General features: G+C 47.0%; 3 protein-coding genes across 3 annotated transcripts; 1 reads left to right on the top strand and 2 right to left on the bottom strand.

Annotated features, from left to right (window-relative positions):
* Positions 1-828: 828 nt before the first annotated feature.
* On the top strand, positions 829-2,559 carry JR316_0007800 (uncharacterized protein; the record flags this gene model as incomplete). The annotated part of the gene is made up of 8 exons (XM_047893523.1): positions 829-1,310; positions 1,369-1,566; positions 1,636-1,722; positions 1,777-1,910; positions 1,970-2,119; positions 2,246-2,289; positions 2,338-2,413; positions 2,465-2,559. 8 exons carry the CDS (start codon positions 829-831, stop codon positions 2,557-2,559), a joined length of 1,266 nt encoding a protein of 421 aa, XP_047746838.1.
* Positions 2,560-7,487: 4,928 nt separating this feature from the next.
* JR316_0007799 (uncharacterized protein) lies at positions 7,488-10,912 on the bottom strand (the record flags this gene model as incomplete). The annotated part of the gene is made up of 9 exons (XM_047893522.1): positions 7,488-7,502; positions 7,652-8,000; positions 8,053-8,486; positions 8,882-8,953; positions 9,345-9,774; positions 9,982-10,271; positions 10,352-10,391; positions 10,451-10,544; positions 10,612-10,912. 9 exons carry the CDS (start codon positions 10,910-10,912, stop codon positions 7,488-7,490), a joined length of 2,025 nt encoding a protein of 674 aa, XP_047746837.1.
* A 1,264-nt stretch (positions 10,913-12,176) lies between these two features.
* JR316_0007798 (uncharacterized protein) lies at positions 12,177-13,317 on the bottom strand (the record flags this gene model as incomplete). Its single annotated transcript, XM_047893521.1, has 3 exons — positions 12,177-12,711; positions 12,919-13,203; positions 13,289-13,317. The coding sequence occupies 3 exons, from the start codon at positions 13,315-13,317 to the stop codon at positions 12,177-12,179; spliced, it is 849 nt and encodes a 282-aa protein (XP_047746836.1).
* Between the last annotated feature and the right edge of the window lie 1,397 nt (positions 13,318-14,714).

Here is a 14,714-nt window from a genome sequence, read left to right as displayed (position 1 = left end):
CGCGCCGAAAGGCCGTGTCGATCATTGGTGGTCGTGGATGCGGGAATTAAGAATAGTCCTCGTGAATAGCTCGTTTTCCATCGTCGTTTCCATCCGGGTGCGCATAAACGCCGTTTGTTTTTGGAATCCCCATAGACGCTCGTCTAGTCTATCGTTCCCGCGTTAAAAGCGTGCGTGATTATTGATAGTTGTGAAGATATGTCATGAAACGGTTTCATGACATATCTTCACAACTATCAATAATCACGCACGCTTTTAACGCGGGAACGATAGACTAGACGAGCGCATTGAAACCTCCGTTGATGCTGGGAAAACAGAAGATACCATTACTTGCATTGTACGTATAACCTCATTGTGCACGCTTCTGGGAGTCATTATTGACAGTTATAGGCAAGGGCCAAGAAAGCCGGACCCTAATGAATGTTGAACTATGACCTAACATCATAATGGCTCTGCAACGGCGCTTGTTCCGAAAGGCTGTCATCTATGTCACGAAACTGGCATGTGCATGAATTGTGTGCCGCAGTAATGGGCGGTATATCCATTCCAGCGGAAAGAATCAAGAGTCAAGGATACGAACGAAATAATTGCCTCGTTGTACTAGCACCGGCTCGACGGGAGCCGAAATGAAGTACCGTTGCTATATATAACAGTGCCGGATGACATGATTGTCAGTTCACTGGTTGATTCGGATGGGCGCAGGCGCTTATGTTTTCATCGGCAAATTTTCCATCATGTCAGGTTAGCACGACTTGGGAGAGAAGTGGTTGCGTGGATATATAATACAGCCAACAGATTCTATCATGACCCCACGGACTGAGGCCGAACATGGACAGTGCAGCCCCCGAGTTAGGGCGTCCCGATTCGTCGCTCTCGAAAGAGACGACGCCGATCAAATTGGAACCATGCCGGTACAGCAATACTAACCAGTTGTCAGCGACGACACCAGGTCTCCCCACATCCCCAACTCAGACGGATTCTCAAGCTGAGGAGCCATCCAAGGAAGTCCCTTGCGCCAACACCAAGCAACGCCGACTCATCAAGTACTGGATTCTCTCCTCCATCGCATTCTGCATCATTGCGCCTTTGATATCCATTCTTCTCGGCTTTTTCTTACACACAAAGGGGCTCAGTTATATCCCTCCTTCGGGTGGCTTTGCAGGGAGGAATTTGTCGATCAGCGCGTTCCTTGTCTCAGCAGATCCTACATCATCAATTATAACTTTCGATTGGGGTGTGGACTCTGATACATGTGTAAGAGACTCCAAGGCCGTTGGCGAATGCACCGATGTTAGTATTTTCTTCGACAAGTAAGTTTTCATATACCTGATAATCCTCATAATATCTGAATTTTCTTAACTCTCTCAGTAACCTTTTGGACAATTCAGACGACATCGGTAATGGAGTACCTAGCAGTGACGTTCCCTCGACACCGTTATTTCGCTTCAACGCTACTGCCTCTTCGTCGGACTTTAGATCCAATACGCCCACCTTCCGAACTAATATTCGGTTATTTCAATCCGGATCGCCTCGCCGCCTCTCCCTGGTAAATTACCCATTCGATACGTAAGTGCCTTTTCAATTTATTTTTCTTGACAAGTGATACTCACTTCTACTCTATTCCACAAAAAACAGCTATGCTGCCAACATATTCATGTATGCACAAGATAGTAACAACAAATCAGTAAATCTCCATCTCGACGTTGTGGGGGGTACTGCTGTGTAGGTCGCGTAATCGATGAAATACATCCAGGCTGTTGACAATATAATAATCAGCGGTTTTACAGCATCCTTGCTGTATATTGACCAATCCAACTTTGGGTTGGATGCGGAGATCATTGCGACAGAAATCAGCGTTCGGCGGGGTGCCCTGATTATCGCATTCTGCATCATCATCACCATTGCGATCTGTCAGCTACTCACTTTCTTTGTAACAGAATACTTTTACTCATGAATGCTGCTGCTCTAGGGATTATCACACTGGCGTTATTCCTTCTTTCGTTTACTGCTGTTGTGTTTGGTTTCCGTCAGCGTACGGAAGTCTTGATTATTCCCGTCGCCACTGTGTTTGCCTTTACCCAGCTGCGTGCCAGCATGCCAGGCGCCCCACCCGGTTTCGGTATGTTCTGCGATCGTTGTGGTTCAAATTCGCAACTTACTCATACCACCTTTACAGGCGACGTCCTTGGTTGGTATCCGCTTCGCTGGACTGATATTTCGATATCCTAATTATTGTTTTTTACAGACTTTGTCGGCCTTTTACCATGCCTCGGGATTCTCAGCTTCTCAGTATGTCCCTCTTTGTCTGTACTCAAAACTTATTTTGATTATTCTTAGTGCGCTTTGACGCTGGGAGCGTTGTTGATCACAGACCCCACGCAAAAAGAAGAACTAACCTGGAAAATGGTCAAGCGTGCGTCCTACACCTTACTGATAATATCTACATCTCTAAAATATTCAACAGCGGAAATTTTGCCTGCTCTTGGGATCAAGAAGAGAGCCAGTTACAATTCCTCAGGAGGGAATAGCTCAGGTGTAGAGAGTGTAAGCACTGCCTGATATTACGAGTGTCTGGCTATATATCACGCTTAGCCATATTGTTGTACTTACTGTAACGAGAATTTTGTTAATGAAACGATACAGAACCGCTTTCTGGGACAAAGGAAAGGTGGGCCGGTAGACGCGTTAAAACTTCCAGTCAGGAAGTTGGATATATAAAATTTATTGGATAGTTGTCTATTCAACTTTTCATCGTGTTTGGGATGTATACTAAATTTACTGCACCTATAACCTAAGACCATGATTTTAATCCATAACCTACAACGCTCCCCTGACCCGATCAAGAAACAATTTCTCTTCTTGAGGCAGTAAGGTAGTTCTGAATGTAAAATAACTCTTAATAGATTTTAATGGGGATGTATCATACGGGAAAGACATTAGGGTTCTAGTATGTTGTAAGTATAATGCGCAGTGGTGGTAAAAGATGTAGATTCACGACGTAGCTACACGGTTGTACCTACAGTAACTACGGAACCTATAGTAGAATAATCTAGAAAAAATATGATAAGATAAACTACAAGAGGAAGATAACGACTTAGCGACCAAGTCGCTCGCCGACTATCATTCCAACACTCCCCCTTAGTCGGCCAAAACTCCCAACTGCAACGTGAAACCATCGTGTGCAACGCGAGGTAAAGCCTTTGTGAAAACGTCTGCCAAATTGTTTGAAGTGTTGATGTAAACCGTGTCGAGCGTCTTCTTCTCCACCAAGTCGCGTAGGAAATGAAATGCAATGTCAATGTGCTTCGTACGGGCATGGAATTCTGGATGATGCGCAATCGAAATGGCTGCCGTATTGTCGGTAAAGATGGTTGACGTTGATGGAATGTGGAAACCGAGCTCCGTGAAGAGTGAGCGGTGCCATAAGACTTGCTTCGCCGCATGCGTTGTGGAAACGTATTCGGCTTCAGCGGTTGAAAGTGCGACCGTATTCTGTTTCTTCGAGCTCCATGCCACAGCGCCGCCTGCTATCGTAACCACGTATCCGCTAGTTGATTTCCGATCGTAGTTTTCAGCCCAATCGGCGTCGCAATAAACATTGAGATTTACGTCCAAAACTTGCGAATCGCCGCCGTAAGTAAGTTTGTGATTGCGCGTGCCCTTCAGATAACGAAATATACGTTTGACAGCGGTCCAATGAGTCGATTTCGGCTTGCTGGTGAATTGCGCGAGTTTGTATACCGCAAACGCGATGTCTGGACGAGTTCCGAGTGCCAGATACATGAGCGAGCCGATGACCGTTGCATAACTGAATCCTAAACGCGAATTAACCTCCCCCTGACCGTCTCCATCCTCCCGAACACCTTCATCCTTATCCAATCGCACGTTCGGGTCCATAGGCGTCGAAACGGGGTTCGCGTCTTGTAAACCAAACTTCTCGAGGAGTTTGTCGATGTAGTGTGCTTGCGAGAGCGAAATGTAATGGTCCTTTTGCTCGAGCTTGAATCCTAGCATCATCGAGGGCTGACCCATCGATTTAACGTCGAATTTCGAGCCTAATTCTCGCTCCAGCTGGTCGTTGAGCGAGTCGTTTGTTGAGAAACTGATTATGTCGTCCACCCAGGTAACCAAAATCGTAAAATCGCCGTTTTCAGCTCGACGGATGTAGCAGCAGTAATCGCTCTTGAGTTTCGTAAAACCGAATGAAGTGAGAGCGTTATCGAGTTCATGGTTCCATACGTTTCCTGCCTGCTTGAGACCGTAAAGCGAACGAATGAGACGGCATGCCTGACCAGTGCCATCGTCATAACCGGGTGGTTGGACCATATATATCTCCTCCGAGATGTAACCATGCAAATATGCACCCTTTATATCGAATTGACGCATCTTGAGATTGTGTACGGCCGAATATGCGAGTAGCGAGCGTAGCGTGTCGAATCGCATGACTGGTGCGAATGTTCCGTCCTCGCTGTAGTCTGTACCAGGTCTCTGAGAGCATCCCTGAACGACTAGTCGGGCCTTGTACTTGATGACGTTCCCGTTTTCGTCCCGTTTCTTCGCGTAGACCCAACGGCATCCAACCAGTTTCCTTCCATCCGGAATCTTCATCATCTCCCAAGTACCCATCCGTAAAAGCGTCTCAATTTCTTCGTCCATAGCTGCCTTCCACGCAGCTGCCTCACAGCTTTCCAAAGCTTCTTCAAGTGTCCGAGGTACGTCCAATTCGCGCATGGCAAAGACACGTTCCGAATCGTCTAAAATCGCGCCCCACAGCTGTTCTTTGACAATGTTTGCTTGCTCCGTTGCTGTAGACTTTGCGCTCGAGGTCTCGGTCGATTTTGTAGCGATTTGTGGTGCGTTTAGAGTCGTTTGGGATCGTGTAGTCGGTAAACGAGCATTCGGGTTGTTTGCCTTCTTGTAATCAACAAAATTGTGTTCACGAGCTGATCGACGTATGCTGGGCTGTGGAATCGATGCTGTAGACGAAATAGGTTCGTTCTTGACGGTTTCTGGCTCGTTTTCGCTGGATTTAACGTCTGTCGATTCGTTACGCTCCCCCTCAGACGATAATCCAGGAATTTCGACGTTCTGCGGCGTTTCGTTTTCGTTAAACGATACGTTTCGCGATGACTTCACTGTGCGCGATTTGGGATCGTAATAACGCACAGACTTCGAGCCTTCGTTAAAACCAACGAATACCATCTTCTTCGACCGTGGCTTGAGCTTCGAAAGCCCCTTCGTCTCGTCTAACACCCATACATCGCATCCGAACTCCCGAAGGTGAGAAACATCCGGTTTCTTGTTGTGCCAGCCTTCATATGGTGTCTTGTCGTCGAGTGCTCGAGTAGGCGCGCGGTTGCGTAAATAATTCGCGTAATTGACCGCCTCGTCCCAGAGAAAGAGAGGTAAATTCTTCGCAATAATCATCGCACGTGCTAGCTCCAACAGCGTACGATTGTAGCGCTCTGCGACGCCGTTCTGAGATGGGGAATATGGCGCCGTCGTCTCGATTTCAATGCCTCTCTCCGCCGCCCACTTCTTAATCCGCTCGTTCACGAGTTCCTTGCCATTGTCCATGCGAATGTACCTCGGATACTGCCCAAACCTCCTCTTCACTCGCTCCCCATGATTCTCAATCGCCTTCGCCGCCTCCTTCTTGTCCTTCAAGAAAACCACGCCGTTGTATCGCTTCGCGTCGTCCATAAACGTAATGTAGTAATAAAATCCATTTACCGAGCGTGTTCCGATAGGACCCCATACGTCGCTCATGGTTCGCTCTCCAGGAACCGTGGATCGATTTTCTGCTTCTCCAGGGAAAGGTTTATGCGTCTGCTTCGCTTGGATGCACGCCTCGCACGATGGGGATGGAATAGACGTTTCGTCCACGGAAAGACCGACGACAAGATCGTTCCGGACGAGTTTCTGCAACGACGACACTGAGATATGGCCAAAACGACGATGCCATTGATCCCAGGTGAGTTTTGGCGAGACGTAGTTGACCTGTTCCCCTGAATTAAGCTGAGCGCGAGCGTGAAGAATATACATCTGACCGCGTTTCGACCCTTTTCCAATAACCTTATCCTTCGCATCCATCAAAAGAACCTTCCCATTCTTAAACGACGAGCTCCTCCCATCCCTCTCAAACCTTCCGAGCGACATCAAAGCATTTTCGGCTTCAGGGATGTGTAAAACGTCTTTCAAACGATGAGTAATCGTCTGCCCGTCGACATCGAAGTTGAGGATGACTGTTCCGCGGCCTGCAATGATAGCTGGACTCTTTCCGACACCACGAACGGAGGAATTAACGAGTGGCGTATACTCGATGAAGGCTTCACGGACGGGACAAACGTGACTGGTGGTTGCAGAATCGTAAAGCCAGTCGTAACGAGAGAAGTTTGACGTCGAGTACGTGTGGTACGCAACCTCATCGTTGAGCGTAGTGTTGACGTCCTCCCGAGCCTGATTCGTCCGCCCTCTATTCTTCGTCTTCCGCCCCCTCGGACCCTTTCCTTCACGACCTCCGCCCTTCGCCCAGCAATCCTTCGAAATGTGCCCCATCTTGTGGCAATTATAGCACTCCTTCCCGCCGCTGCCATCCCTCGAACCATTACCCTTTCCATCCGACGACCCTTGACCTCCACGAACTTGAAGCGTAGTCCCTCCGGCACCATCACCTCCACGCTCCTTCCGACGACGAGCTTCTTCAAGGAGAACACCAACGAGCTCTTGCGAAGTGAGCGTAGGACGATTCCCGCTCGAGCCCAAAAAGGATGACGCATAATTCTCCCAAGATTCCGGCAACGAGGTGAGCAAAATCATGACGAAATCTTCGTCCGATACAATGCTGCCCATGATGTGCAGCTCCTCCTGGAATTGACGTAGCTTTGCGATATGCTCTGCCATGTCGCATCCCTCCTCTGCGGTTGCCCGGAAAAGTGCTCGTCGTGTCGCCAAAACACCGAGTCGTCCCTTGGATTCCTTCACTGTGCACAACTGCGTCCACATCTCGCGCGCCGTGCGCGCTCCCAGGACGTGTACCATCTCCGCATCGCTTAACGCGAGTTCGATCCTGCATCGCGCTTTCGCATCTCCCTTATCCCACGCTGTCTGAGCTGCGATTTCTTCCGCCGTGGGTGCGTTCGGTTTCGCTGATCCTGGTCGAAGCGACGTGCCGTCCACGTATTTCTCCAGTCCGAGGTCCACCAGTACTGCTAGCATGCGCCGCTTCCACGGCATCCAATTGTGGGCCTTCAGTGTGTCGATGCGATATCCGCCGATGTTGACTTCCGCGGTTGTCGAGTCAGCCATTTGACGTCGAGTACAAGTTTAGATATAGATCGATAAGAATAGAACGAGTTTAGAACAAAGCGAGCTTTAGTTATGACCTCTCGGGGCCCATAACCTGTTGTAAGTATAATGCGCAGTGGTGGTAAAAGATGTAGATTCACGACGTAGCTACACGGTTGTACCTACAGTAACTACGGAACCTATAGTAGAATAATCTAGAAAAAATATGATAAGATAAACTACAAGAGGAAGATAACGACTTAGCGACCAAGTCGCTCGCCGACTATCATTCCAACATAGTATACTAGTGTAGTAGGAGCTGGTAGATCGACAAGATCCTCGGGTCCGGTTGTTAAACATGCACCTTTATACGCTTCATACTCTTCATAGTCTTATCTTCGGCGAGACTGCGTTTGGTACCCTGCTTCTTCAGAAGTGGTTCGCTGACAGTCCTACTGACCGTCGACGATTCCATGGGCGCAGGTGAGGGGCCAGATACCGACAATGAGCCATTCTTGTTTAAGCGAGACCGCAAATTGTATACTGATCGGGTGTCAGATTGAGGGTGCGGCGGATTGGGAGTAGAAGAGGTGTCCGTATGCCTTTTCTGTGCGTTGAGTTTAGAAACTTCTTCCCTAAGGCCCCGTATGGTTTGCTCCGCCTGGCGCATGGTGGATTCCAAAGACTGAATTCTCGACGATGCAAGTTGCGACCTGGGATGATCATAAAACACACATCAGAAGACGAGGGATTGAAATTGCTCACATAGATTGCATATTGGAACATTTATTGTGCAATTCTGTATTGAGTTTCTGCAGTAATGCAGCCTTGGACTCCATCTGTTTCTTGTCTTTTGCGCGAATAAATTTTTCATAAGACACTGCGTCTTGTGCCATGTACAGTTCTGCAAGCTGTTTGCGCTCTGCCGCACGTGCGTTGATCGCCTCGAGCTGTAATCGGTGGCATTCTTGGCGGAGAGTTTGTTCGCACTTTGATTTCTCTGTAAGTTTTGACTGAAGTTGCGCAATCTGATTTAATAGAGCTTTATTTTTATCCACATGAGTGGAGACATCAAGGTAGATGCGTCGCATTGCGTGGGAGATAAATGGGCGGTATTGTTCAGGCAGGTACGCCAGCTGGAAAAAAAGAATTTCAGGAACGTCCAAGTAAAGCCATGTCAGATCATACATCCGGTACGGCTATGGGCAATGGCAGGATTTGATGAGAAAGGTGCAACGTGGACATAATATTGATGCTGAACATACTTATGTGGAATGCGTATCGGCATTGGGGGCAAGTAGATGTCATGTTAGGGCATGTTGATCTAGTGGTGTGCGCTACAAGACAAGGTTGACAGAATATGTGGCCTATATTTCTTCCAAAGTCAGAGTTCACCTCGCCGGGTATACAATGGACTTGCTCACCGCATGGGAGACAAACTGGCTCCTTGAACTTGGCTAAGCAAATTGGGCACTCTAACGCCATTCTTCAATGTATATATCGAAAACAGCTTGCGACTCTGAGAGGTGATATTTCGTGGAAGTGGTGAAAAGGTCAAAGGACCAATTGCGGAATTCGCGCGAAATGAACTTACGACACGAATCGCTGGCGCGACTTGGAAGCGTGACCCATCCCCCAAAAGGTCAAGTGCATGCCCATATAACCCCTAAATCAGAAAATGTCTGTTATAAGCATTTTAGGGTTTAAGTCTACAAGCATTGTAACTGGTAATTGCGTGTGACTCAGGCGCACACACACATACTCAGAGGTGTCGTCAATATTTATGTATGCCCTTATGCGTGTAAAGAATGTGACTGATAGGATGACATTGTGAGCAGCAATCAGATTTTTATATCATTACGATGCAACAGTAATCAGATAGCGAAATAGTAGTACTTGTACGACTACGACTTCCAAATTCGGAGCCATACATGTAGATGTAAGGGAGATTCAGATGTAAGATTACAAGGAAAAAAGGAAGTCACGAAAAGAGAGAATAAAAAAACAGAATATCCGCGTCATCTCGCAAATTATCCGATGGGATTGAGTGCTCGAGCACATTGGAAGTTGCAGTGGATGTCCCCTCTTCTGATGCCCCTAGTGGTAGTGTGGTCGAAGTTGCAGCAAAGGTACGTCCCGGAAGTTAAAGGAGGTCTGCACGAGGCAGGCGGCAAGCGTGAGGTGGATGCCACAGGGGCGACATTCTCCTTGCCGCCTTCGACTGCAGCCTGACGGTGTCGAAGGCCGTCATAAATAGCTGCTGCCGCGTCCCTGCGCAATTTGGCCGATGGGACCGTGGGCTCGAGCGCCTCGGCAACTGCAACGGAGATCTCATCTTCCAAAGGTTCTACGGGTGTGGTGGGTGAGACATCCGTAGAGGCAGTGTCGACGATTTGCCGTTCTTGTACCGTAGTGTGTAAGGAGGAGGAGTTAGACTGGTTGTGTTGTTCGATGAATGCCATTGCGAGCGTAGCCACTTCTTGTAACCTGGATTAAGATGGCTGGTATGAGTACAAGTCTATGATGCGTTGCCGGTGGCATGGAGCGTTTAAAAGGAATCGTAACGGGCCCTTTCACAGCCGTCGGCACAGGCACACATTCAACCAGTAAGGTACAGCGTCCAGACAAACGGCAGTGGCGAAAATTCCACTGACTAAAAGATGGGAGAAGAGAAAGAAAAGAAAGCGAACTTACTGCGACTCGAGTTGCCCTTTTTCCTGCTTTAATTCCTCAAGCTGCGCCTCGAGAGCCTTCATCCCCGAGACCATGGTTTCAACGACCGCTGCACCACGCCTGACAGACCCCTCAAGTACGCTGTTGTCCACACGCAGCTGCTTGTTTAAACTCTTGCTCTCTTCAAGGGCGGCCTCCAACCGCGCAATTTTTGAGAGAAAGGCCTGATTCTTGTCGGCTTCGGATGAGAAGTTGACAAAGAGAGGTACATAATGTCCGACCAGAACTTCGTCGGCTTCCGGCTGTCTATACTGTGGGAGAGTATGTGATCAGTAATATGTACTGGCGTTGGTCTAGCCACAATTTACGAGCACGGGGGGAGATTACATACATTTTTGGCATCTGAGTGCGGAATGCCATGGTTCATGGCACTGGTAAGTAGCCATTTGAGGAATACTAGGAGAAATCACGCGCACCAAAAGGAGTGTACTTTATTGAGCATCGATTGGGGCACTCATAGTACCCTCGATCCTCATCCTGCTGCTCCGTCCACCGAGAAATGCAGCCAATACAGAACACATGCCCTGTTGGCGAAGTAGAACCAGAAATCAGATACGTTGATATTCTAAGTAACAGAATAAGATTACGTACTGCAGGGCAGTGCTACTGGCTGCTTCTCAGATGCTACAAAAGATTGGAGACAAATTACACAGGACAGAGCAGCAAATTCCTGTAGAATAGCTTGTTTCCATCGAATTCCACTGCAACTCGGGGTCGGTTGCCGAGTGCCACCTGAATGGTGCATGCGCCCGTTTGCAGTGTGTACAGCTGGGTGATATAGGGAGAGAAAGGTGTCGGGTGCAGGACCCATCGAGGTGTGCTGAAGAGGCGTTAGACTGAACAATTTGCTGTTGAGGATGGGGGGCTTCTTGTTTGGAGGTATAGGAGGCATTGTAGGGAGAAGGATAAAATGAAGTGGGTGTGGTATGAGAGTGGAGGTGATGGATTAAGGAATTTTAAGTACTTCCGACGGGTGTTAAGACAACATAGATCGTGTTGAAGTGATAAAGACGAGTAAACCAACCGGTTCTTTCACTATTCAAGCTGCCCTTTGACCAGGATTGCTTGGAAATTGTTGATTTACATGATCAGTGGCGAGGCCGCAAAGAATCAAATAAGGTCTTTTGGACAATGATACTCTTTGAGAGCCATTTTGTTCAACTATAAAAGGGGAATATACAAATACCATTATAATAAAATTCAACAAGGCGAAGAAAGAGCAAAAAGTGACCAACATTGATTATATTAATATATATTATCAACAAAGAATCCTTTCAACGAATCAAAGCATCATTGGAAACACACCTTGGTCGGGGATCAGCAGAACCTGTACTTTCAAAGTGCTCTTTTGATATTGTGGGCTACAAATCGCTAAAAATGCTCTCGACATACCGTGCATCAGGCAAACAAACAAAATTGACTCGGACGTGTCGAAAAGACGCAAAGTTAGATCACTCGTGACTGTGCGAAAATTGCGGAATTTACCGCTGCCACGGAGATTGGTACATTGAACTATTCCAGTCACTCACTCAAGTTCTACATCGGCAACCAGGGACACGGTAGAACACTAGCTTCATATTCATCGTGTACTTTTACTATCACATGGTATCAAGGTCTATCTACGAGAGACCAAATTGCCAGCGGGTGACCTGGAGCGAGCATTGGTATTGTCAATTGGCACACAAAGAGATTCTTTCTGATCTTCGCCTACATGCTGGATTGGGGTTTTAGCTCGTAAACCAGTTTTAATCCATGATTATATTTGTCAGCAACTCTCATAAGATAGACATTATACAATAATATGCATTGCTATTGCTAATTGTGGGATTGTACACTGTCTAATTTATTTCTGATATCTAAGAATGCAATTGAGAATGTGATTGAAATCAATGATTAATTAGATAACAAAATAGCGGTACATGTACAACATTTAGATTATGATTTACATGGTAAAGCACAGGACCATAATTAGGAAAGCATAAAAGAAATAAATGAGTTAATAATGCTAAAAGAACGTGAAAGTCATGATGAAATAAATCAAAACCCAAAAACACTTAGAAATCCGTGAAGGACGACGTCGCATGGGTCATGAACTCGTGAATCTCTTAAAGCGACACGTCGTCTGTTCCAACCTCCTTCTGCCATGCATGGCTCTATCACTCTTGTATAGCGATTCTCACCCGGTCGTAATCTTCAGTGCCGTCGGCGGCACGTTCTGCAGAGGCGCTACCTTGGGCCACCACTGAAGACCCAGCTCTGCGAGGTAGTGGCCTCATAGGTCTCCCCCCAGTCCTAACTCCTACTTGATCCTGAATAGACGCGACCGCCGTCCCTGCCAGTGAAGTTGAAGAAGGTCTGCACGATCCAGGCGGCAAGCGTGAGGTTGATGCCACAGGGGCGATATTCTCCTTGCCGCCTTCGACTGCAGCCTGACGGTGTCGAAGGCCATCATAAATAGCTGCTGCTGCGTCCCTACGCAATTTGGCCGATGGGACCTTGGGCTCGAGCGCCTCGGTGACTGCAGCGGAGATCTCATCTTCCAAATGTTCTACGGATGTGGTGGGTGAGACATCCGTAGAGGCAGTCTCGACTATTTGCCGTTCTTGTACCATAGTGTGTGATGTCGATGAGGAGTTAGACTGGTCTTGATGTTTGATGAATGCCATTGCGAGCGTAGCCACTTCTTGTAACCTGGATTCAGATGGCTGGTATGAGTACAAGTCTAAGATGCGTCGCCGGTGGCATGGAGCGTTTAAAAGGCATCGTAACGGGCCCTTTCACAGCCTTCGGCACAGTCACACATTCAACCAGTAAGGTACAGTGTCCAGACAAACGGCAGTGGAGCAAATTCCACTGACTAAATCATGGGAGAAGAGAAAGAAAAGAAAGCAAGCTTACTGCGACTCGAGCTGCCCTTTTTCCTGCTTAACTTCCTCAAGCTGCGCCTCGAGAGCCTTCATCCCCGAGACCATGGTTTCAACGACCGCAGCACCACGTTTGACCGACCCCTCAAGTAGATTGTTGTCCATACGCAGCTGCTCGTTTAAACTTTCGCTCTCTGCAAGGGCGGCCTCCAGCCGCGCGATTTTTGAGAGCAAGGCCTGATTCTCGTCGGCTTCGGATGAGAAGTCGACAAAAAGAGGTACATAATGTCCGACCAGAACTTCGTCGGCTTCTGGCTGTCTATACTGTGGGAATATATGTGATCAGTAATATGTACTGGCGTTGGTCTAGCCACAATTTACGAGCACGGGGGGAGATTACATACATTTTTGGTATCTGAGTGCGGAATGCCATGGTTCATGGCACTGGTAAGTAGCCATTTGAGGAATACTAGGAGAAATCACGCGCACCAAAAGGAGTGTACTTTATTGAGCACCGATTGGGGCACTCATAGTAGCCTCGATCCTCATCCTGCTGCTCCGTCCACCGAGAAGTGCAGTCAATACAGAACACATGCCCTGTACGGCGTACCAGAACCAAAGGTTAGACACGTCAATCATCTAGGTAAGAAAATAAAAATACACACCACAGGGCAGTGCAATTGCCTTCTTTTCTGATGTTGAAAAAGACTGGATGCAGAGTACACAGGACATGGCTCGATAGGAAAGAGTGTACAGGTATGATACTACAAGTCCGATAATACAGAGCAAAAAAAAAACAGTGTTAGAGAGCGGGTATATCAAGGTGCGCAGCACCAAGCTACAGGGTATATGTATAGGTAAACGTAAGAAGAAAAGCTGAAGAGAAGGAAAGAATCAACGACCCGCCAAATTTCACGGCACGCAAAAGGGCACAGAATGCACCGCGCACACGTGATCGCAGACCGTCCCACGCAAAATTGCCACAGATGGCACTTCTGCCTAATATGGCATTCGTGGGGATGCGTTATTAACTTATTTGTGTGGTGGTTTTGATGGCGTTGAATTACAGTGATGCCGACGATACATACATATGCTATTTTTTAAAAAATATTTTGGTGGATGGAAAGTACAGCTGAAACCTTACATGTAAATTGTAATACTTCGGCGACTCAAACACTCATGAATTCGTTGACTCATGAACGTTTAAACATTCTCATCAGAGAGCGAGAAATTAAAATCCCCTCCAACTCGAACACTCTATAAGTATTTGATTCATGACCGTTCCCACAATCCCATCAGACCCATTTTTTACCCATAGACTCATCCGTTTTGATCAGCCAAAATGAACAGCAACCATTGGATGCGCTAACGCGAATTTACATCACAATAGAAAAAGAGACGGTGACAGAGATAAAGATGAAAATGCAAAAGACAAGATGAGGGGCTTATACGCAAAATAGGTAATACTTAGTGATACTAATGTTATGTGTGTTCAAACGAGCTGAAATCACATTCGCATTCGTGTCGTAGTTATGATCTTATAATTTCAGACACGCACGCAAAAAAATTCGGATTTTATTTTCTTAAACGTTTCAATTTAACAAAGTCGGGTGCATGGCAGGGAAAGAACAAGATAATGAAAGTAACGAAAGCGATTCTGCGATACACTTATTCTGATTCCGATTCCGACTCTGAAGATGGAGAGATATGTATGAATTCGAGTTCGAGTACAATGATACATAGGATACATACATTGTATACTACATAATGTCCATTGTTATAAAAGAACATGTATTTTAGTGTTTAAATGTAAGGTTAAAGGTTGAATTT

The sequence above is a fragment of the Psilocybe cubensis genome, chromosome 7 (genome assembly GCF_017499595.1).
Source record: "Psilocybe cubensis strain MGC-MH-2018 chromosome 7, whole genome shotgun sequence".
Lineage (NCBI taxonomy): Eukaryota > Fungi > Basidiomycota > Agaricomycetes > Agaricales > Agrocybaceae > Psilocybe > Psilocybe cubensis.
The sequence above is the reverse complement of the archived record's forward strand: the minus strand, read 5'-3'. Positions and strand labels throughout refer to the sequence as shown.